This window comes from Rhinatrema bivittatum, chromosome 5 (assembly GCF_901001135.1).
Source record: "Rhinatrema bivittatum chromosome 5, aRhiBiv1.1, whole genome shotgun sequence".
NCBI lineage: Eukaryota > Metazoa > Chordata > Amphibia > Gymnophiona > Rhinatrematidae > Rhinatrema > Rhinatrema bivittatum.
Window position 1 is genome coordinate 86,592,028 of NC_042619.1, and position 24,868 is coordinate 86,616,895.

Below are 24,868 nucleotides of genomic sequence, written 5' to 3' on the forward strand. Positions count from 1 at the left end.
GTCCACGCTCGTAACAGATTGCAAGGCCATGGACCCGGCGGACCTAGCCGGTCTAAAGGCCATTCCGGGCATTGCCCAGAAGCTGCAGCAGCAGCAATCCTGCCTGGATACATTGATGTCTGCCGTCCAACGCCTGGCGGATCGCGTAGATGGGGCCTCCGCAGCTCGCTCCTCAGCATCTACACCTCAGGTCAACCCGGGTTCCCCTGTTCCGGTACAGATGCCAGCGCCTCCTAGGTACTCGGGGAATCCGAAGGCGTGTCGAGGATTCCTCAATCACTGCTACATCCGTTTTGACCTCCTGCCTGCGCAGTTTACCACGGACCGGGCAAAAACAACCTACATTATTTCCCTTCTGGATGGGAAACCTTTGGCTTGGGCTTCCTCCCTTTGGGAGCGCCAAGATTCCCGCTTAAATAACCTCGTGCAATTTGTCAAAGCCTTCCAGAGGATCTTTGACGAGCCATCCCGGGCCTCCACAGCTGCCTCCGAACTCCTCCAGCTGAAGCAAGGGAATCGCCCCCTAGAGGAATTTGCGATGGAGTTCCAGACCCTGGCCACCGAGTTGGCCTGGGGCGAGGACAGTTTGCATGGGATTTTTCTGGAGGGTCTGTCTCCTCGGCTCCAGGATGAGCTCGCAGCCCGGGACCTTCCGGACGACTTACAGGAACTCATCGAACTGGCTGGACGCGTGGACCGGCATATCCAGCGCCGTTTCCAAGAGCGGCGGTCCGCCCAGGGGCTGTCCGCCCGTCGAACCACGCCTCCGCGGGGTCGAGCGTCACCATCTGCGGCAGCTGCATCTCCGCCTGAAGAACCCATGCAGTTGGGCCGGGGCCCTCTCTCGGCCGAAGAACGAAGGCGTCGACGCTCACAGGGACTATGTCTCTACTGCGGTGGTAAGGGTCATTTCCTGGCTCGCTGCACCGAGCGTCCGGGAAACGCCAGAACCTAGAGTCTAGCGGGGAGTTGACTCTAGGCAGTACCTCTCCGGACTCCCCGTGTACGGTTCCAGCTAAACTCTGTCTTCCTGAAGGAGGGTTCGATACCCTGGCACTGCTAGACTCCGGGTCTGGGGGGAATTTTATTCTCCGGGACCTGGCGCAACAATTGCACCTTAAGGTCTTGCCTCAGGAACCCCCGTTGCGAGTATCTTCCATCCAAGGGGTTCCCCTTCCAGGGTCCATTACTACTCGTACGAGCTCTCTCCAGCTTCAGGTCGGGCTCCTTCATAAGGAAGAGATCTCTTTTCTCATCCTTGAGAGATCCATTCACCCGCTCATCCTCGGACTGCCCTGGCTAAGAAAACACTCGCCAGTAATAGACTGGCACTCGCTTCAGATCACGTCTTGGGGGCCAACCTGCTCCCACAGTTGTCTTCCTGCTCGTCCACTTCAGACGCTTCCACTCCTTACCGCTCCGCTGACAGTACCACCACAGTACCAGGCTTTCAGGGATGTCTTCTCTAAAGAAAAGGCTGAGTTATTACCTGAGCATCGCCCTTTCGACTGTGCGATTGATTTGCTGCCAGATACCACGCCTCCCCGTGGTAGAGTTTATCCTCTGTCCTTGCCTGAGACCAAGGCCATGTCGGCCTACATTAAGGAGAATCTAGACCGAGGATTCATACGACCATCTAAATCCCCCGCAGGGGCCGGTTTCTTCTTTGTGGCCAAAAAGGACGGGTCTCTTCGGCCCTGTATTGACTACCGGGGCCTGAACCAGATCACCCGACGAGACCGCTATCCATTGCCCCTCATTCCGGAACTCCTGGATCGGTTGCAGGGGGCTCGCATCTTCACCAAATTGGACCTTAGAGGGGCGTACAACCTCGTACGGATACGACCGGGAGACGAGTGGAAGACCGCCTTTAACATCAGGGACGGCCATTATGAGTACCTCGTCATGCCATTTGGTCTCTGCAACGCCCCGGCCGTGTTTCAGAATTTAATGAATGAGGTGTTGCGCGACCTCTTGTACACCTCAGTAATTGTCTACCTGGACGACGTCCTGATTTTCTCACAGAACCTTGAAGAACATCGCCAACATTTGCGCCAGGTGCTGCTAAAATTACGGGAGAACCGACTGTATGCCAAGCTGGAGAAGTGCCAGTTCGAAGAAGAATCCTTGCCCTTCCTAGGGTACATCATCTCCTCGACTGGTTTCCGCATGGACCCCGATAAAGTTGCAGCTATCCGGAAGTGGCCACAGCCGATGGGAGTAAAGGCGCTCCAGCGCTTCTTAGGCTTCGCCAACTTTTACCGTCACTTCATCCCACAGTACTCCACCTTGGTGGCCCCCCTTACGGCCCTCACACGCAAGGGCGCCGATGCCCGAAACTGGACTCCAACCGCCGTACAAGCCTTTCAGGCTCTAAAGGAAGCCTTTCTTCAAGACACCTGTCTCCAGCACCCGGATCCCGCACGCCCGTTCGTAGTAGAGGTGGATGCCTCCAGTGTGGCTGTAGGGGCCGTTCTGTCCCAGATTTCCAGAGATGGTAAAGCCCGGCCATGTTCCTATTTCTCCCGGAAATTCTCGCCTGCCGAAAGGAACTATGGTATCGGGGACAAAGAGCTACTGGCCATCAAGCTGGCCTTCGAGGAATGGCGCCAGTGGTTGGAGGGGGCCCAACACCCAATCGTAGTGTATACGGACCACAAGAACTTGGCATACCTATCCCAAGCACAAAGGCTCAACCCCCGACAGGCACGCTGGTCACTCTTTTTTAGCCGGTTCAATTTCTCCCTCCGGTACGACCGGCGGCCAAGAATATTAGGGCGGACGCCCTCTCACGCACTACAGAAATAGAAGATTCTTCTGAAACCCCTCAGTACATCCTGGATCCTGCGAAAGTCCACTTGGCTGCCACTGACCTAGTACCCGATGGTAGGACGGTGGTTCCCCTCCGCTCGAGGAAAAAGGTGCTAGCTTGGGCGCACGACTCGCTGACAGCGGGCCACCCTGGTATCTCCCGGACTCTGGAACTACTAACCGAATTCTATTGGTGGCCACGAGTAAAGGAGGATGTCCGCCTATATGTCCAGTCTTGTCCCACGTGCGCACAGCAGAAGCCGTTACCAGGCCGTCCCTGGGGTCTCCTCCAACCACTCCCGATACCTACGGAACCGTGGACTCACATCTCCACGGACTTTGTGGTAGAGCTGCCCCCGTCCGAGGGGAAAACGGTGGTTTGGGTCACCATTGACCGCTTCTCGAAGATGGCCCATTTTGTGCCACTGGCCAAGTTACCTACGGCCCTGGAGTTAGCCGAGCTGTTCATCCGACACATCTTCCGCCTGCATGGTTTGCCGCAGCACATCGCCTCGGATCGAGGACCCCAATTTACGGCGAAATACTGGCGGGCGCTCTGTCGGAAATTTGGGGTTCAACTAGACTTGACCACGGCGTTTCACCCCCAGGGCAACGGCCAAGTGGAGCGCACGAACCGTACCTTGAAGGCGTTCCTTCGAGCCTTTGTAGGGGAACAGCAGGACAACTGGGCTGCTCTTCTTCCCTGGGCGGAGTTCTCTTACAACCGCCATTGACACTCCGCCACGCAACAGCCTCCCTTCAAGATGGTTTATGGAAAGGTTCCCAAGCCTCCACTACCGTTATCAGTCTCTACCTCCTCGCCAGCGGCGCAACTGATGGCCAGCCAGATTCAGCAGCTTTGGCACTCCACGCAAGAAAAGCTCCGCCACACCGCCGCACGCTTCAAGGCTTACGCGGACAAGTCTCGGCGCTCTGCTCCAGTGTTTCTGCCCGGTTCCAGAGTGTGGCTCAGTACTAGGAACATCCAGCTCCGGCTTCCGTCCATGAGGGTAGCGCCTCGTTACATCGGCCCCTTCCAGGTAGCCGAACGTGTTGGCGCGGTTTCCTACCGCCTACGCCTCCCATCTACCCTCGCATACATGACGTCTTCCATGTCTCTCTCCTCAAGCCGGTGGTCCTCTCCCGCTTTCGTCCTTTGCCACCGACGTCTACTGCTGTCACTGCTGACCCTGGGGCCACGTACACGGTTAAAGAGGTGCTGGATGTCCGGTTCCGACACCATCGGTGGGAATACCTCCTGTCTTGGGAAGGATATGGCCCGGAGGAGAATTCCTGGGAGCCCTCTTCCCATGTTTTGGATAAAGACCTTCTTCGCCTGTTTCATGCCGCGCACCCAGACAAGCCGCGGCCCCCCGGGAGGGGGCGTAGGAGGGGGGGTACTGTTGCGATTCCGGGTCGGCCCCGGAATCGCTACTCACTTCTTCGGGCTCCCGCTCCCCGGACCTCCGGGGACCTCAGCCACCACGGGCTCGGCGTCCCCCCGCCTCACCCGGGCCTGTACTAGCTCCTGCCAGGCCCTCTTCGCTGCGTCGCAGCAGCCGGCGTTCCTCGGCGGCTGGCCCCGCCCCCTAGACGCACGCGCGCATCTCTGAGCCAAATTTAAAGGGGCCAGCGCGGGAAAAAGCAGGGGAAGCCTCCGGGTGACGTCAGATGCTGCAGGGTATTTATACCCTGCAGCTCAGCCAAGACATTGCCTTGCAACGAGGTTCCCAGGTTTACCCTGTCTCCAGTTGCTGCGTTCCTGATCCTCTTGATTTCCTGTGCTTCCTGATCCTGGACTGGCTTACGGTGATTCTCGGCTTCTGACTCTGGACTGGCTTACGACGACTCTTGGCTTCTGACCCCGGTGCGGCTTACGGGGATCCCTCTGGCTCTGGACCTCGGACTGGCTTACGACGACTCCCAGCTCTCGGACCCAGCCTTGGCTTACAGCGATCCTTTGGCTTCTGATCCCGGACTGGCAAGCAACGATACTCTGGTACACGACTCTGGACTGGTGAGCGACAACCTCGGACTCCATCGGACTCCGCCCCCGCGGGCTCTCCTAAGTCCCAGCGGCCGAGTTCCTACGGGCTCCTCCTGGGGGGACTCCGGCTTCCAGGGTGAATCTCCTAAGTCCCAGCGGCCGAACTCCTACGAGCTCCTCTCGGGGGAGGCTCGGCTTCCAGGGCGAAGATCTCCTCACCATTGTACCAGCTCCACCGCTTCATCCTCCCTTGCCACGGCCCTTGGTCGCATAGGGCTTTCCCGGATCCTCCTCCAGCCACTTTCAACTCCGTCCTTGCCGCCTTCCGATCGGGACCTCCGTTGTCATCTCATTCAACGACTCTTCATCCGGTTCCGATCGGTCCAAGGGTCCACGCTCATAACAGTAAGAATGCGAGAACGTGCACAATGGTGGCCCGACGCGGGGAAACCTTCAACCCGCCGCACCAAGAATTTAAAACCTGCCATACCCTAATGTGGGTGAGCAAGGTAGAGGTCTTTCGGGCACATAGCGGAGTGGAAATAACCGCATCCGGATAGCCTTTGTTTCTCAACTGCCTCCTCTCATAAGCCAAGCCGCTAGATAAAAGCGATCCGCCTGATCGAAAAATACTGGACCCTGTCGAAGTAGATTCGGAAGGTGACCGAGATGCAAGGGCCCGTCTACTGCCAAGTTGATCAGGTCTGCGAACCAAGGACTCCGTGGCCAATCTGGGGCTACGAGGATCACCGACCCCTGATGGGACTCTATTCATCTCAGGACCTTGCCCACCAATGGCCAAGGAGGAAACACATACAGAAGTATGTTGTGGGGCCACGGAAGGACCAGGGCATCTACCCCTTTTGCTCCGTGCTCCCTTCTGCGACTGAAGAAATGAGCTGCCTTTGCGTTGAGCCGAGTTGCCATCAAGTCGAGACGGGGCACTCCCCACCGACAAGCCAAGAGCCTCATCGCTTCCTTGGACAGTTCCCACTCTCCTGGGTCTAGGTGTTGGCGATTGAGAAAATCTGCCTGGACATTGTCCACTCTGGCTATGTGAGACGCCGCTAACCGTACAAGATGGCGTTCCACCCAAATCATCAGCTTGTCCATTTCTGCAGCCAGCCAACATTTTGTTCCCCTTTGCCGATTGATTTACGCCACAGTGATCACATTGTCGGAGAGAACCCTTACGGACCAATGGTGGATGAGGGGGAGAAAGCTGCTCAGCGCTAGATGAACCGCTCTAGTCTCCAAATGATTTATGGACCACTTGGACTCCTGAGTTGTCCAGTGTCCTTGTGCCGATCGCGACTGGCAAACTGCCCCCCAACCGGAGAGACTGGCATCCGTTGTCACAATCATCCACTGGGGATTCTCCAGGTCCATCCCCCGCTGTAAGTGGTCGGGAACCAACCACCATCAGAGACTGCTCCTGGCTGGATCCATGAGGGGTAAGCATAAGTGGAACTCTTCGGACTTGGGATCCCAGCGAAAAAGCAAAGGTCTCGTATGAGCGAACGTCCAGGGAACCAACTACAGAGTAGACGCCATAGAGCCAAGAACTTGCAAATAGTCCCAGACTGTGGGCAAAGGAAGGGCCAACAGACGGCGAACCTGAGTCATCAGCTTGTTCATCCTCTCCTGGGGAAGGAAATCTTTGCCTACCACTGTGTCGAAACGGGCTCCCAGGAATTCCAACACCTGAGATGGTACCAGCTGACTCTTGGAGAAATTGACAACCCAGCCAAGTAACTGAAGACGATGCAAAACCGCCTGAACCGCCTTCCTGCAAAGGTCTTCCAATTTTGCTCAAATCAGCCAGTCATCCAAATAGGGATGAACTAGGATCCCCTCCCGCTGAAGAGCCGCTGCCACCACCGCCATTACCTTGGTGAAAATTCGGGGAGCCGTCGCCAAACCGAACGGGAGCGCTTGAAACTGGTAATGTTCGCCCAATGCCATGAACCACAGAAACTGCTGATGATGCTCTTGGATGCAGATGTGCAGGTAAGCCTCCGTCAGATCTAAAGAAGCCAAAAATTTGCCTTTGTGGATGGCCACGACGGATCTCAACGTCTCCATACGAAAGCGAGGTACCCGAAGCACCCGGTTGACCTTCTTCAAGTCTAAAATCGGACGGAAGGAGCCCTCCTTCTTGGGGACCACGAAATAAATGGAGTATCTGCCTGTCCGGCATTCGCCTGGCGGAACTGGGATGATTGCTCCCAGAGCCTTCAAACGACACAGGGTCTGGAGTATCACCTGCTGTTTTGCCCAAGATCCGCAAGGAGACACACCAAGAAGAGATCCCTCAGTGGGCGAGCAAAATCTAAAGCGTAACCATGTTCTATAATGTTTAAGACCCACCGATCCGACATGATCTTGACCCATTCCTCACGAAACAGAGAGAGATGACCTCCGATCTCCGGAACGGAGGAATGGGCCGGCACACCTTCATTGGGTAGACTTATTGGCGGAGAATCCTTGGGAGGCTCCGTCGCGTGGAGGCCACCTGCCGCGAAAGGAATGGGCCCAAGCCTGGGACCTCGATGACGACTGGCGAGGAGGAAAGGACGGGGCTCTACTCGTCCGAAAACGACCCCTAAAGGAACTGAAGGGGCAAGAAAACCTGGGCTTGTCCTGCGGCAGCTTGTAAACCTTGTTATCCCCTAAGTCCTTAATGAGATGTTCCAGATCATCCCTGAATAAAAGTTTCCCTTTAAACGGGAAGGACCCCAGCTGAGACTTGGAAGATACGTCAGCTAACCAATTGCGGAGCCAAAGAAGCCTCCTTGCTGACACAGCCGAGGACATCATGCGTGAGGAGGTACGTAAGAGATCATACAGGGCATCCGCTGTATAAGCGGCTGCCGCTTCCATCCGTTCCGCCTCTGCCGGGGGAAGTTCCTGAGCCGTAAGCAACTGCTGTGCCCATCTAAGGGTCTCTCTTTGCATGAGATTACTGCAGACGGCCGCCCTAACGCCAAGAGCCGACACCTCAAAACTCCGCTTGAGGAGAACCTCCAGCTTCTTATCCTGGAGATCCTTGAAGGCAGCCCCTCCTGTCACTGGAATCGTGGTGCACTTGGCCATCGCTGAGATGGCCACATCGACTTTAGGAATCTTAAGAAGTTCTAAGGACTCATCCGAGAGAGGATAAAGCTTCTCCATGGTCCAACTAACCCGCAGACTGGCTTCCGAGGCATCCCATTCCCTGGTCATGAGCTACAAGAGCCTCGGGTGAAAAGGAAAGGTTCTAGGAGGAGTGCGAAGACCCGACAACACAGGATCCCCCGGGGAAGGCTCTGCCACTGGCTGGAGCCTTCCCCGGCTGGAGTTCCGCGAGCACGTGAGGGATCAGAGGATCCAGTTCCTCTCTTCGAAATAACGGAGCACCCGCGAGTCATCCCCTTCTACCGGAGCGGAATTATCAATGTCATCGCCCGTGTCCGCAGAGAGAGGGTATTGGGGCGCAGGGTCAGAAGGGGGAGGGGGACCACTGCATCAGGAGCTGGGCGGGGTAGTTGGGCCCTAGGAGCCTCCTGACCATCCATAGGCCTGGGGATCTTTGCCGGAGGAGACTCCTGCAAAGCCAAATCAGCCTCTGCCTCCATGTAAGCTTTATGCAGTAAAAGGACAAATTGTGAAGGGGTGCTGCCTCTTTAAGGCCCACCCCCCGGAGACAAGGAAGGAGGATCAATACCTGAATCGAGAGGCCTTTCAGGGCTTAAATTAGGAGGCAGTGGGAAATCCCCTCCCCCGGAGCCCTGTGTAGTATTTGAGCTTGAGTCTCCCAAAATGGCCCCTGTTCCCGTGCTAATCGGGGATGGAGCCGGCCGTTTTTTCTGAAGCAGCTGACTGATTCCAGCTCCTTGCGGCCGCGGGAGCGATACTCTTTTGCCTGCTACAGGCAACTGTGAAGGGCCTTCCCCCCCGGGAATACAGCAAAAACATAGTCCCTCGCGGGAGAGCCTTGCTGCCAGCTCTCCACAGGCCAAGCACAGCAATCCCCGCGGCATGGTAAATGAAGCTGCAGGGGAAATCAGCTGGGTAATAGAAAATTACCCCATCTGGAGACCCGGGACAATAAGCAGGCTCACGCGGTTCAACTTGCCTTTTTTTTTTTTTTTTTTTTAAATCGAGCCAATTAACCAGGGGAATGAAACGTCCCTGTGTTTAAATACTGAATAGTAGCTCTCAACAGAGGAATGAAACGTCTCTGGAGGTATGGAGGGCGGGAGGGACTGGCCCAACGGCAAATCCTCCCTACTCACCGGGCTTCTGAATCTACTCCAGGTATATAGGCTTTAGGACCAAAGGCCCCGCCGTACCTGCTGACACTGAAGCTGTCCCCTTAGGGAGAATCTGTACTCCTTGTACTTCCCTCAGCTTTAAAACTTTTTATTTTTTATTTTTACCAAGCTACTTACTAAAACTTTGATCTAGCCAGAGGCACCCAAGGGCGAAAAGACCCCTTCCGACTTATTAAAGAATCAAAAATTTGTAAAGGATCAGGACCGCAGGTTATGCCATCCTTCATCTGCTGGAGTCAGAGAAATACTGAAGGATCGCAGGTGGCGCCTTAGAGCTTTTTTCCCTGACTCCATCTGCTGGAAGGGAGGCATAACCCAGCAGTCTGGACTGATCCGGGTTTGTACAGGGAACAAAAATGTTGTGTGACACACCAACCTCCATGGAGCAAGCAGTGCAGACATTGGGAGGCTTTGAATGGCCTAAATAATAGCTAGAGAAACAATGAAAGCCACACCAGTCTCTCTTCCAAATTTTAAAACAAAGGGAGTGAGGGAACAGAGACACACACGAGTCTGCCACAATGGAACAGCTCCCTCTATATGCAAGGGCAGAAGAAGGGAGTCATCAGTGTGGTAAGAGAAGTCAGTCAGTTAGTTACTTTGGTTTCCACATGTGGCTGTCAGAGCTCTCAACTGCTGCTGTTGCTGCTGCTTCCAACAGAATGAGTCACATCCTGTGCTCAGTGTATGCTCTCCCCATTTCACTCAGCCTGGGGATAAGACAGAGGCTGAAAGGACTCAAAGGGAAGGGAAAATCTAAGGAGGTCGTACTGTGTGCTGCATAAAGTGGGGCCCAGCTATCCATATTCTACGTGCTACCCATTAATTACCACACTCCAGGACTCATGCTGTATCTAGAAAGAGGCATGCATCATTACACATATTCTCAGAAAGGAGCTCCTACACATTTAAGAGCCACTGTTGGTAACTCTTGTTGCTGTGAGAAGCTGAAAGCAGAGCCCAGGTGAAGGTCTGGATCTGAGCATCAGGTAGTGGTAACTCCATGTCATACTCGATCAGGTCTGAAGGTACACTATGGTATAACATTAGAAAGAAAACTGCAAAATGGATGGAATTCAATGTCCTTAACTGTCCTCACAGGCTGTTTCTATTATATTTACATATGACACTAAGATGGTAACTTTTAAACCAGCACGCAAGCACATGTACAGTTCCTACCATGTAAGTGGGGGGGATTTTAAAAAGGACACGCACCAACGCCATTACCAGTTTTTACAGTTCCCCAGGTAAGGGACAGGATTTCCAAATCCTCCTAGTTTAACAGCCTCCCTTCCCCCATTAGTCCAGACCTTTAAATCTCTGCTGATCTGCCTACAATTTTTTGTTTTACAATTTACACCGCATCCATAGTAGAAGTAAAGCTATGCGGCAGGGGACCCTGGCGCGTGCCTGTGCACATAAGTTAGAATCCAGGAAAGCCAATGACCTGCCCAAACCATGCCTATTCCCTGCCTCTTTTTTTGAGCTTGTCATTTATGCATGCAATGGCAAGTACACATGGATCTGGGCGACTTTTAAAATCCACTCAGCGCACACATCTCCCAGTTTTGGCCAGCGCCAGGCTTGTAAAATTCATCTTAAAATGTCTTGCCAATCATCATCTTCTCCGGAACAATGATTGTTAAACCAATTACTTTGTGGTAACTATGCCAGGACAAAAATAGCAAAATTGACAAAATCTTGGTCATACCATTTACATGATTTTGTGTTGAAGAAAATGTCTGTGTGTAGTGAGATAACTTGCAAGACAATTTTCAAAGCATTTTACCCTTGTAAATCAGCCATATGAAAATCGCTCTCCCTTAATGCAACCAAAAGCTTGCTCATCATTCCAGAACGTGCATGCTTCTAGGAAACCCAAGAGCAGGCATTCTGAGGATGTTTACATCAGGGGAGAAAGCAAATGTTGCTTACCTGATGTAACAGGTGTTCTCACAGGACAGCAGGATGTTAGTCCTCACAAATGGGTGACATAGAGGATGGAGCCCACCACGGAAAACTTCTGTCAAAGTTTAAACAGAACTTTGACTGGCCCCTACTGGGCATGCCCAGCAAGGCACTGACCCTGCAGCCAGCAGGGGTCTCCCTTCAGTCTGATTTTCAAAGCTACAGGCAGTGCCTAGAAAGTTAGAATAAAACGAACCCAACACCGCGGGGAGGCGGGCGGGTTTCGTGAGGACTAACATCCTGCTGTCCTGTGAGAACACCTGTTACATCAGGTAAGCAACATTTGCTTTCTCACAGGACAAGCAGGATGGTTGTCCTCACAAATGGGTGAGTACCGAGCTGAGGATGTCCCGACTTGCACCAAATGTACCCAACGGTGTGCAGCAGGCACAATAAGTGAGGAGAAATTTGGGAAAGGGCATCCGCACCCAACCGGGTAGGTGGAAGGGTGTTGGTACATCAGGTTGGAAAAAGGTTACGCAAGACAGACTGGCCGAAGATGGAGTCCTGTCTTCCAGCCTTGTCCAAACAATAATGGGCTGCAAAGGTATGGAGAGAACTCCAGGTTGCAGCTTTGCAGATGTCAGGAAGCGGCACCGATCGAAGGTGTGCCACTGACGTCGCCATGGCCCTCACAGAGTGTGCTTTAACACGGTCTTGAAAAGGAATGCCAGCTTGCTCATAGCAAAAAGAAATGCAGTCCGCCAACCAGGAAGAAAGAGCCTGCTTACCCACAGGTTGTCCCAACTTATTAGGATGGAAAGAGACGAATAATTGAGTGCTCTTCCTATGGGAAACTGTACGGTCTAGGTAAAAAGCTAGAGCTCGTTTACAGTCTAGGGTATGCAGGGTCTGCTCTCCAGAGTTGGAGTGGGGCCTGGGAAAAAAGATAGGTAGTATGATGGATTGATTGATATGAAACTCAGAAACTACCTTAGGTAAAAATTTAGGGTGAGTGCGGAGTACCGCCCGGTCCTGCAGGAGCTTAGTGTAAGGCGGATAGGTAACTAGGGCCTGTAATTCACTAACCCTGCGAGCTGAAGTAATAGCCAAAAGGAATAACACTTTCCAAGTGAGATATTTAAAGTCACAGGAGTGCAGAGGTTCGAAAGGAGGTTTCATAAGACGACCAAGAACCAGGTTAAGGTCCCAGGATGGGGCCGGAGGACGCAAGGGCGGCTTTAGATGGAGCAAGCCCTTAAGAAAGCGTGTGACTAGGGGTTGTACTGAAATAGGATTACCCCCAATACCCTTATGGAAGGCGGCTACCGCACTGACATGCATTCTGATAGAAGAGGTTTTAAGACCTGATTCAGAGAGATGCCATAAATAGTCCAAGAATTTGGAGATTGGACAGGAAAGGGGATCAAGGGACTGAGAAGTGCACCATGATGTGTACCTTTTCCATTTGTATGAGTAAGACTTTCTTGTGGAAGGCTTTCGTGAAGCTATCAGGACCCGAGAAACGGAATCTGAAAGGTTGAAAGGCTGAAGGACTAACCTTTCAACATCCATGCCGTCAGGGACAAGACTTGGAGGTTGGGATGGAGGAGGCATCCGTCGTTTTGAGTGAGCAGATGCGGGTCCTTTCCCAGAGGAATGTGCCTGCGGATGGAGAGATCCTGGAGTATTGGAAACCATACTTGGCGTGGCCAGTAAGGTGCTATCAGGATCATGGTTCCTCTGTCCTGGCGTAGCTTCACGAGAGTCTTTGACACAAGAGGGAGTGGAGGGAATGCATAGAGCAGACCGGTTGTCCACTTGAGGGAGAATGCATCCCTCGGCCGAGAGTGCTGGCTCCGAATGAGAGAGCAGTAATCGTCCACTTTGTGGTTCTGAGGGGACGCAAAGAGGTCTATGCGGGGAGAACCCCACTTGTGAAACAGAGAGGTCGCTACCAGAGGATCGAGTGACCACTCGTGTGGGTGGAAGACACGGCTCAGCTGGTCTGCCAATACATTGTCTACTCCCGGCAGGTAAGTGGCCCTGAGGTACATGGAGTGGGAGAGGGCTTCCGCCCAGATCTGCGCAGCTTCCTGACACAGAAGGAAGGAGCCTGTGCCTCCCTGCTTGTTTATGTACCACATGGCCACTTGGTTGTCCGTCTGGATTAAGATTATCTGATGAAAGAGATGATCTTTGAAAGTGCGGAGCTCATAGCGGATTGCTCGAAGTTCCAGGAAATTGATCTGGTGTTCGGCTTCCTCTTTGGACCATAACCCTTGGGTTTGAAAGTCGTCCACATGGACTCCCCAACTGATTTGAGAAGCGTCGGTGGTTAGGATTACTTGCGGATCCGGTGGAAGAAAGGGTAAGCCCTGAAGGAGGTTGACCTGAGTCGTCCACCAGGTTAAGGATAGGCGCAGCGCTTGTGTGACTGTGACTATGGAGGACAGAGGCTGAAAAGCTTGAATCCATTGGTGTCGTAGAGTCCATTGTGTTACTCTCATGGCTAGTCGGGTCATGGGAGTGACTTGAACCGAGGATGCCATGTGCCCTAGGAGAATGAGGAACTGGCGAGCCGTGGCAGTGTTCTGAGACTGGAGCTGGCGAGCCAGGGACATTAGGGTGTGGACCCTCTGAAGAGGAAGGTAAGCCTTTGCCTGTAAGGTGTCCAAGTCTGCCCCAATGAAGGATAAGGTTTGAGACGGGACTAAGCAAGATTTCTCGTAATTGACGAGAAACCCTAAGGAAAGGAGAGTTTGAATTGTCAATTTTAGGGAGGATTGAGCTATCTGTTGGGTGGAGGCCCTGATTAGCCAATTGTCCAGGTATGGGTAGACGTGGACACCTTCCTTCCTTAGGAATGCTGCTACCACTACGAGACATTTGGTAAAGACTCGTGGGGCAGAAGCTAGACCGAAAGGGAGGACACGGTATTGATAATGGTCGTGGCCTACTAGAAACCGCAGATATTTGCGATGGGATTGTGTGATCGCAATGTGGGTATAAGCGTCCTTGAGGTCGAGAGAGCACAGCCAATCCCCTCTTTGTAGCAGAGGGAGCAGCGCGCCTAGGGTTACCATTTTGAACTTCTCTTTTTGAAGGTATTTGTTGAGGGCTCGAAGGTCCAAAATGGGACGTAGTCCCCCTGATTTCTTTGGTATTAGGAAGTATCTGGAATAGAATCCCTTGCCCTCGTTGAGAGGGAGGAACGGGTTCTATAGCATTTGATTGCAGAAGAAGGGATACTTCCTGTTGTAATTGAGCCAAATGGGTGGATAGACTCCACGCTTGAAGAGGCGGGGAGTCTGCCGGAAGAGTTATGAAGTTGAGGTGGTAACCCTGTGCGATAATTGTTAGCACCCACTGATCTGAGGTGATCTGCAACCAAGGTTGTAGAAAATGGTACAGTCGACCTCCTACAGGGATGTCCGGAAGAGGGGTTTGGCATGTGTTCCCTACAGGGGAGTCAAAGGCCAGCCGCAGGCCCAGGAGGAGGGGCTACAGTAGGCCTTTGTTTCCTAGGCTGACGCGGCTGAGGCCTAGTAGAGGATCGAGCTGGACGAGGCCTGGCCGATGGAGGGTAATAACGGCGTGGTCGAAAGAATGACTTCTTAGAGTCTTTCTTTTGCGGTTGCTTGGAGGTCAGCTCAGGTGGGACAGATGAGAGTTGTTTCAACGTCTCATGGTGGTCTTTTAACTCCGCCACAATCTGCTGAATTTGCTCTCCAAACAAATTATCGCCTAAGCAGGGTAAATCAGCAAGACGATCCTGAACCTCTGGGCGAAGGTTGGATGATTTTAACCAAGCCCAACGTCTGGCTGAGATGGCTGTGGCTGAAACTTTTGTGGAAGCATCGAATATGTCGTAGGCAGTCCTAATCTCGTGCTTCCCTGCCTCAAATCCCTTGTGAAGAAGGGCTTGAAGCTGCGGTTGGTATTGGTCTGGTAAAGTGTCAGCATAGTCTTGCATCTGCTTAAGGATGGCTCTGTTGTACTGAGTCATGTAAAGTTGATATGAAGCTATGCGTGAAATCAACATAGCTCCATGATAGACTTTCCGTCCAACACTATCTAGGAACTTGTTGTCCCTGGTAGGTGGGGTAGAAGAGTGTGGCTTAAGACGCTTGGCCTTCTTCTGCGCGGACTCAACCACAACAGAGCGATGATCCAGTTGAGGTTTTTGGAAACCTGGTGCTGACTGGACAAGGTAGGTGGAGTCAGCTTTTTTGTTAACTGGTGACACTGATGAAGGAGATTCCCAGTTTTTCTTGAGCAGATCCAAAAACACCTGGTGTATAGGGATGGAAGTGATGATTTTTGGAGCATCCAGAAATTGAAGGAGTTCCATCATCTGGTGTCTGTCATCAGCTTCAGATTGTAGTTGAAAAGGTACAACTTCTGACATCTCTTTCACAAAATTAATGAAAGATAGATCCTCAGGAGGAGATCTTTTTCTACTCTCTGTAGGAGATGGTGGCGAAGGCAAATCTGTGTCAGAAGATGTATCATCATCATCACCCCAGGTATCGTAGGGATCAAGTGGGGCTTGTAGCCCTGATGGACCTGGCTGAGGCTCTGAAGGCATCGATGGAAACCGAGGTGGAATCGGTGCCGTAGGTGGAACCAGAAATGGCATCGATGGCTTCGGTGCTGCCGATGGAATCGGTGCCTGGCGTGGAATGGATGGAACCGAAGGATATAATCGGTGGAGATATACCAGAAGGCACCGATGGAACCACCCCGGAAGGGGGAATCCGGAACGGTGTTTCTCCTGCCGATGAAAATCCAGTCGGAGACGGTGGTGTTGTCGATGGTACTGGAATCACCGATGGAAGGGCCGTCATGAGCGCCTCCATGCGGCTCAGTAGCGGTGCTAGCGCTTGTATCAACGGCTCGGTGGTCGGTTCCCTCCTCGGTGGCGAAGCCGGTGCCGGTGTCGGGGGCGGCACTGGAACCGGTGCCGGAGACGGTGCCGATGGAGGTTGCAATTTCTTCATCGCTTTCTCGATGGCCTCCTGGACCAGCCGGTCCAGTTCTGCCCGGAGACCAGGGGTAACCATACCCGGCTCGACGGGAGAGGGAGGCTGAGGCAGGGCCGGAGGGACCACCATAACCGGTGGGATCACGGCCCCCGCACCCCGGGAGGGTGAGGGTTTCCTCGATGCCGGCGAACGAGACGTGGAGGGTGTCCGGTCTGTTCGCGGCTTCTTTGTCGGTGGCTCGGCTTGAGCAGAGGTCGATGGCTGTGGATCCTCGACAGGCCGAGACTTGTGCCGTCGATGGCGGTGCTTTTCCTTCCGATCCCCTCGCCCATCCGGGGAAGGGACGGGAGTCGATGGCCGAGAAGCGATCGATGGCGGACGGTCACCGGAGGGTTGACGATGATGGTACAACTTCGACGGTGCCGGTTCCGATGACGTCGATGCTATCGATGGCGTTGGGGTGGGTGCATGGAAGAGGAGCCCCATCTTCTCCATCCTGGCTTTGCGACCCTTGGGTGTCATTAAGGCACACTTGGTGCAAGTCAGGACATCATGCTCACTACCCAAACACATTACACAAACCCTGTGGGGGTCTGTGATGGACATAGTCCGGGTACAATCCGGACAACGGCGGAACCCCGTTGCCATGGCCTGAAGCCAAAATTTAGTCTGGGGATCGGTAAGTGCCAACAGGCCTCAAGGGCCAAAATCGACGGTAGTCGATGGAAAAAGGCAAAAAACTTACCGGGTTCCGTAAGATGACTAAAAATTTGTCGAAGGGAGACCCCTGAGGGGCAAATTTTCTTAGGAAATTAATTTCCAAATTCCTGTCAGGAACGTGGTTAGAGAGCTCCTTTCACCGCGTGGCAACTGCCTGCGCGGAAAAAAGAAGACTGAAGGGAGACCCCTGCTGGCTGCAGGGTCAGTGCCTTGCTGGGCATGCCCAGTAGGGGCCAGTCAAAGTTCTGTTTAAACTTTGACAGAAGTTTTCCGTGGTGGGCTCCATCCTCGATGTCACCCATTTGTGAGGACAACCATCCTGCTTGTCCTGTGAGAAAAAGTACACATGCATTCTCAAACTCAAAAGTGTTGGAGGGCATTGAGGGCACACGAAAACTGTGAACTGATGGTCACGGATTGTTCCATCTGTGGCAGAAATGTGAATGAAATTGAATTAACAGTTCAAAAATGGTTGAAGTGGGAGAGGACAAACAGACATGATTTTATAAGGCCAGTTTTCTTGTGTAAAAAAAAAAAAAAGGGATAATGATGATACATTTCTGTAAGACCTCAATAATATGCAATATGCAAGACAGAAAGAACACTTTTTTCAAGCCAGCTTACCTCTTTATTGTTGTGCCATAAATGCTGCTCAGAAACAGGAAAATCTGTTTCCGTGTAGATTAACTCCTTAATATCTTTAACAAGTGTAGAAGGCGGCAAATCATAGGTCCTGCAACCAACATATTCATGGAGGACTGTAATTCTGGCCAGCCTGTCAAAGGAAAAAAATAAATTCCGTGAAGAAAACAAAAACAATACACAAAGGAGTAAGAGTTAGGCAGCTAAACCCAACCTCCTGAAAACATTCTCCCACTGAGTGGCTAAATATAACTTGTCTTTTTTTTTTTTTTAACTAAGCAGATATATTTCGATGCTCAAACATAGGTGTTCCTGGAGCATGGTTTGGTCTCATTTTGTCTATTCCCTCAAGGTGTACACTTTATAGCAGATCTTAATGTCATCTGCATAAAGACAAACTTCCTCCTAAACCCTCCTTCCGCCCCCTCCCTCACCTCCATCCCGAGCAATATCACTCACCAAGATGTTGAACAGAACCAGCAGCAGGACAGATCTCAGAGGCATGCCACTCATCACCATCCCTTCCCCAAGGTGAACCAGTTCCTAATCCAGTCGGCTACCTATTTATGAGCTTCCTAAGCGGAACAGTACCAAAAGCTTTGATGAAATCCAAGTATTTCATTTCCAGTGCACACACGTGATCTAACTTATTATTTTATGGTTGTAATGATGTTTATTTTAAATACACAAAAAATATAAAAGACATTTATGAATCGCTCTTCCAGATTAAGAATTGCTCAAAGTGATGTACAATCAATGTTAATACACATCAGCTGAAATAAAACGAAAACATAAGTCTGCAAACATGATTAAAATACTTAAAATAATTAAAATGTTGAGTGTATATGCTGTGTACCTTGCCTAACAATCTAGCTTAGCCCTTTCAATATACTTTATTTACTGCTTCTGCTCAACCTTTTATAGCCCCTTCCATACACAAATTTTTACTGTTATGCATGTTTGTTCTGTTTTAATTATTGTGTATGTGTTATGTAATCCACTTTGAACACTGAGGAAGTAGCAGAATAGAAGTTAAAATAAATAAATGAATAAATAAATAAAAGAGGAAAATTTGTTACAACTAGCTTTTCTATTTTTATTGCAAGCATACAAAAGTTTTAAACATGGCAAAATCCAGTCCCAAAGAAAGCATTGGGAGCAGTGCAGTTGCAACAATGCTCTGGCCCAATCTTACACCAGCCTCAAGCAAAACTAAATAAATTTGAATCTGAGGGGTCTCAGAAATGAATGAAAGGCAAATACATATGTGGATAAATAGGTTTTCGTGGCCAAGCCTAATGGGCCCAAAGATTTTCTTCCCTGCATCTCAATTACAAGCAGCATCAGGGCCTCCCCCTTTACCCCACCAACAACTAAGAGATAACAAGGCTGCGGGACTTACAAAGAACAAAGAGAGGGCTGGGAAGGAAAAGCGATGAGAGTTTTTGACAAAGAGGGTGACAAGAGTTATAAGCAGGACTACTGCCACCAGCGGCCTCTTCCCTTAACAAAGCTAAAGGAATACAGATGCTAGCTCACTGCCTGGCCTGTTAAAGAAAAAATTTTCAAGTGCACCTGGATATGCTGCCTGTTAAGATTACACCCTATGAGGTACATCTTTAAAAAGTACACCGGATTTTATAAGATACGCGTGTAGCCACGCGTATCTTATAAAATCCGGGGTCGGCGCGCGCAAGGCTGCACAAAATCGGCAGCCTGCGTGCGCCGAGCCGCACAGCCTGCCTCCGTTCCCTCCGAGGCCGCTCTGAAATCGGAGCGGCCTCGGAGGGAACTTTCCTTCCACGTCCCCCCACCTTCCCCTCCCTAACCCACCCCCTGGCCCTACCTAAATCCCCCCCCTACCTTTGTTGGGCAAGTTACGCCTGCTTGAAGCAGGCGTAACTTGCGCACGCCGCCTCACATCCCCCGGCACAGGCTGCAGTACTGGGGGACTCTGGACCGCCCTCCCGGCCCGCCCCCGAACCATTGCCACGCCCCCGGACATGCCCCCTCCCGCCTCTTTTACGAAGCCCCAGGACTTATGCGCATCCCGGGGCTTTGCATGCACCGGCAGCCTATGCAAAATAGGCGCACTGGCATGCGAGTGCCCTGCGCGCGTAAATCCAGGAGGATTTACGCGCGCAGGGTTTTTAAAATCTAGCCCTATGAACTCTAGGAGGCTTTATTTGGTACAATGCACAGAGCTTGTGCAAAGGTCTATAGGCAGACCAATGTAACAAAGTCCCCCCACACCCTGAGTTGAATGTGCCTGCTGACGGTCGACGCTAGCTTTACCCCTTATACAGTAAGGGGTAATAGCGCATCGAAAACATGCGTCCAACCCCCCCCCCCCCCCCAAACTAATAGCGCCCGCAACGTGCAAATGCATGTTGATGGCCCTATTAGTTATTCCCACGCAATACAGAAAGTAAAATGTGCAGCCAAGCCGCATATTTTAATTTCAGCCGGCACTGGGGAAGTGTACAGAAAAGCAGAAAAACTGCTTTTCTGTACACCCTCCGAGTTAATATCATAGCCATATTAAGTCGGGGACCCCATAATTAAAAAAAAGTTTGAAAAAAAATTTTAAATCGGCCGGCGGCCCACGGGTCGGAAGATGGATGCTCAATTTAGCCGGTGTCCGTTTTCCAAACCCGTAGCTGTCAGCGGGCTCGAGAACAGACGCCGGGAAAATTGAGCGTCGGATGTCAAACCCGCCGCTCTTGTCAAAAAGGAGGTGCTAGGGACACGCTAGTGTCCCTAGCACCTCTTTTTTCCACAGGCCCTAATTTGCATGTTCTTCCCCCCTGAATCGCGCGCACAGGAGAGTGGACTGTGCGCGCCGCGACTTTTACTGAATCGGCCTGAGTGGTAGATATATAGAGTTATGGTCACCCTCTTACAGTGCTCTCGCTCTCTCCAAACCTAGTGATTGCTGTCGCCCATTCTTTCACATTTTGAAACGGCACCCTTGCGTACCCTGGAGACACCCCTCCTACTGCCGCCGCCCTAGGCAACTGCCTAGTCTCGCCTAATGGTAGCGCCAGCCCTGACAATGCAAGTACTAAGAAGGGCATTAGCAGTAAATTTGAGAGACTGAAATCATTCCCAACATGCTATGGCTTACGAATGAGGTTCCTTCCTTTCAAGGTATATGCAAAACAAACATTTGGAGAAACTGCCCCATTTTCTAAAAAATCTTTTATCACCATAGTGACATTATGACAGATAGAAACTAGACATGTTCAAGGTAAAGTCTCCCCTCAAATATTCCATTCTATTGAGAACCTCTTCTTTATGCCCAGAGCTCAGATAACTTGTGGTTTGAATTTCTTTTAGCATCTGTCAAACTGCAGTATATGATTTTTCAAAACCCATTTATTCATAAGACAATTCTGTTTCTCCAATTTTATTTCCTACATAAATGATCACAATGCACACTAATTATATTAATGATTTTATAATTACGGTCCTGGCATCATCAGTGGTATTATCGAATCAAAAAAAAATATACAGTGTTCATCTAACCCACAAAATCTAATACTATTTGCTATTTATGCTAATGTCTTAATAGTGCACAAGAAAATGTGCTTTTGTGGAGGCAGCATATTTAACAACTAGAAATATTATTGTTGAAGGGAGAGGGAGACTAGGAGAAGGGGGATTTCATCACAATCAAAAGCAGCCCCTACTGGGGGCTATGCTGCCATGAGCTTTCAGGGAGAAGTCCTCAATTTTTAACCTCTTCCCAACTAGCCCAATCACTCCTGGACTTGGGCTGTTGGCTGCCAGTAGTAAAAATGGCGCCGACGGCCCTTTGCCCTCACTATGTCACTGGGGTCGACCAATGGCGGCGGTAGCCCCTGTGACATAGTGAGGGCAAAGGGCCGTCGGCGCCATTTTGACTACTGGCAGCCGACAGCCCAAGTCCAGGAGATTGCTCCCGGACCCCCGCTGGACCACCAGGGACTTTTGGCAGGTCTTGGGGGGGGTCAGGAGGGTGGGGGTGTAAAATTAATTTTGGAGGTCTTGGGGGGTGTCAGGAGGGTAGGGGGTTTTGTTAGATTTTTACTTTTTTATTAAAGATTTGTCTGCGAGCCCTGGACCCCCGCTGGATCACCAGGGACTTTTGGCAGGTCTGGGGGGGGGGGAGGTTTAGGAGGATGGGGGGTTGTAGTAAATTAATTTGGCAGGTCTTGGGGGCGTCAGGAGAGTAGGGGGTTGTAGTAAATGAATTTGGTAGGTCTTGGGGGAGTCAGGAGGGTGGGGGGTTGTAGTTAGTATGGCTCTCACGGAATTACATTTTAAAATATGTGGCGTTCATGGTTCTCTCAGCCAAAATGGTTCCCGACCCCTGCTATAGTACCTCCAACCCTTGCCAGCCCTAGAAAAAGCTGGATTAATCAATAAAGCCAGTTTGCCTGTACCCTGAGCCATCAAGGTCTATAAGCATATCTTTATATGGCAATGCTGATGTCACAGTCTCAGTGATGTAATAATGATCTCATGCTATGCTTTTGTAAAATGCCAGATGTCTAATGCATTAAAAAGCCTTGGTCACATCTAGCTAGTCTTCATTTAGTAGTGTTGCTGCTTATGGAAACGTGAAACTATTGTGGATGTAGAGGACTTATTCAATAGGTAAGCTGATCTTTTATCAAACTGTCTTGGATAACCTTAAAACACATGTAGGAGCTTTTGAATTAACATATCTTTTAGTTTCTTTATTTTGGCTAATAAGAGCAAATGGTGGCAGCCAGACACAAATTTACTGAAGATCAAAAAATCTGATCGAGCCACCATGTATTAGTGCAGTAATCCCACAACAACCAAGTCTCAGAAAGATAGCAGCTACTCAGGTTTCAGGTCCCCCTAGAATGGCTCTTATGAGTGCCCGGCTGCCACTCTGATTGAAAGCTTTTACACTAGGAGACAGGCAGGCATTACAGTTCAGCTCTGCTTTTTACCATATGTATAAGCAATTAGGAGTGATATTTTCTAGAGGGGAGAAAGGACCACAAATGAAACTGCCAAAAAATATTAAAAATCAACATCGTAGAAAGTGTGTCGTTTAAACAAAGAAGTGGTATCACAAACATTAACGCTTATAGCTATCAATCCGCCCATTATGACCACATTTTCTGATCCGAGGAAGAGTATTAGCTCTTAAAAGCTAGTCAAAAAATATTGTGTTAAGTTAGACCCCTAAAAGTAGTATTGTAACCATCACTTCATATATATTTTATTAACCTTTATTTTATGACCAACTACCAGGGTCCAGCAGTCTGAATAACAAAACCCCAATGAATATGCCTCCCTCCAAAAAAAAAAATAAAAATAGTATTTTATAGTCCAATAAAAACGCACGTAACCACTTTAAAAAAAACTGGCAGTCTGCTCTGAACGCCAGCAGACCTCTAGTCCACCCAATATACCATTCCCTCCCAAGCCAGGTAATGCAGCACTCCCCGCCCGCCAAATGCAGCAGCAGCTACAACCGATCCCAGCGGCCGGTGACGTGCAGTCGCGAGACGCGGCACAGCCCGAGCTAACGGTGCCTTCGGGGTCTTTGCCCCTCCCCCACCCCTTTAACACGCATGCTGTGGCGCCAATCTAAAGGTTAAGTTGACTGTATTTATAACATCATCGGCAGTTGTTTCGCCAACAGATTTAGCATAACGAGAGAGAGCTGCTGATTTGTACTTACATTCCCCTCCCTTGCACGCTCACTCCCTGTTGTCCTGCCTGTTTCTGCCGGCAGCAGGAAATAAAAGAGAGGGGGGAGAGGAATTGACGTGGTAAAGAGGAAGAGCAGCGGCCAGTGATAATTCAGAAAAAAAAAAAAAAACCCTCTACCTCTGAACCGTTACCCGCTATTAGTCATCGGCGCAGCTGCCTCACTGTTCTAGCCAGGAGGGGAGGACAAAAACAGGGTCCTTCAGCCCTAGCCAGGGCATAAGAGCAAAGGACACAAAGTCCTGCAGGCGTGAGAGAGAGAAAAAGCAGAGAGGTAACATCTAGGGTGAGGGGGCTTCTTTCGGTTAGCCTTCTCTCACCCCTCCCTCTTCTTCTTTTCCTCCTTGTCTCATGCTTCAGTGCCCCCTCCCCTTCATTTAAGAGTCATTTTCCTCTTGTACATTGTTTATTTGCTTTGTTGTCTCCTCCCTTCTTTCCCATAAACAACGATAGAAGAATCAGTTCTTTCTCCTCCCTAGAAAGGGGATGGAGAGGAAATCTTCCTCCCCTTTTTTATTTTGCTTCCCCGAACAGGGGAAGGTGAAGGAACCTTCCCATTCCTTTTGTTCCTCCTCCATCCTTCCTCCCTCCCTCCCTTTCTTCCTTTTCTTTTTCTCTTAGGGAATAAGTTTGACCCTGGGTACATCAGTTAGGCTCTAGGTGCCTTTTTCCCACACTACCTTTTTTTGTGTACAATGGCATTTAATCGGGGTAAAGACGCCCACATTCCTGCCACCCCATCTCCAACTCTGAACCCTGACCTTAACATGAGGCAAGGCAGTGGACACCGTGATCCCCTCTCCTCTGCCACCTAACACTGTCACCCCAAGGGTGTAAATAACCCCACCACCACCACGGCAGAAGAAGGCAAGGCATAGCGTCTTCTCTCCCATTTCTGGTGAGGCTGCCTAAGGGCGCTCATCCCCCCCACCTACTCCCCTCCTCCACTTCTTCTTTATGCCCTCCACCAGGGGCATCCTCATGGAGGGAGGCATTTCCATTGGCTTCCCCTGCCTCCTTCCCCCAAAGACAGACGCCTGCTAAGCAGGCGTGCAGTGCTGCCAGAGGTAGTGCCTCTGCTCCTGCACTACCAGCAGCACTTCAAACACAGGTACTACCACCAGCATTTCTACTGCCAGTGCTATTGACGCCGCCGGTGCCTCCACCGCTAGCACCACTGCCGGCACTGGCACTGCCCCCCTCCTCCACCAAGACTCTCCTACTCATCCACAGCCGCTGCCATGGCGAAGGCTGGGGGATCCGACCTGCTGATAGATCTCTATTTGTCGGCAGTCGGATCCTCCATCCTGACCCTCAAACACGAGCTGTGTTGCATATGCTGACCTCGCCCGACCCCCCCCCCCCCTTCTCTGCTACAGCACCGCCCTAGCCAAACTGGTAGGGGCCAAACAGGTAGTGTCAGCGGGGAGGATGAACGGAAAGGCTGTCCTTTTTTGTCAAGTCCCTCTAGGCCAGAGCTTTCCAAACTTTTCATGTTGGTGACACACGTTTTAGACAAACATAATTTCACGACACGGTAATTCAGTCTACTAGCAAACCAGAGGTTAAAGGTTAAATGAACGAAACATATTTCGACAATTTATGTATGTTTCCTTAAATATATACATAAATAAAATGTTTCACGACACAACCTATCTCATGAAAACCTTAAATTTATATTAAAAATATATATTCCAAGATTCATGTTATTGTTATAATTTATGAGAAACAATAATGAAACAAATTGCTGTCCCCCCACA

The 24,868-nt window shown here is 50.9% G+C and overlaps 1 protein-coding gene across 1 annotated transcript in view; it reads right to left on the minus strand.

The window, feature by feature from the left end:
• SACS (sacsin molecular chaperone) overlaps nt 1-23,130 on the minus strand; it is a 164,394-nt gene extending 141,264 nt beyond the window's left edge. The window contains 2 exon segments of the mRNA XM_029602543.1: nt 17,355-17,505; nt 23,080-23,130. Coding sequence (XP_029458403.1) covers nt 17,355-17,505; nt 23,080-23,081 — 153 coding nt within the window. The 5' untranslated portion in view covers nt 23,082-23,130.
• Nucleotides 23,131-24,868: the final 1,738 nt, after the last annotated feature.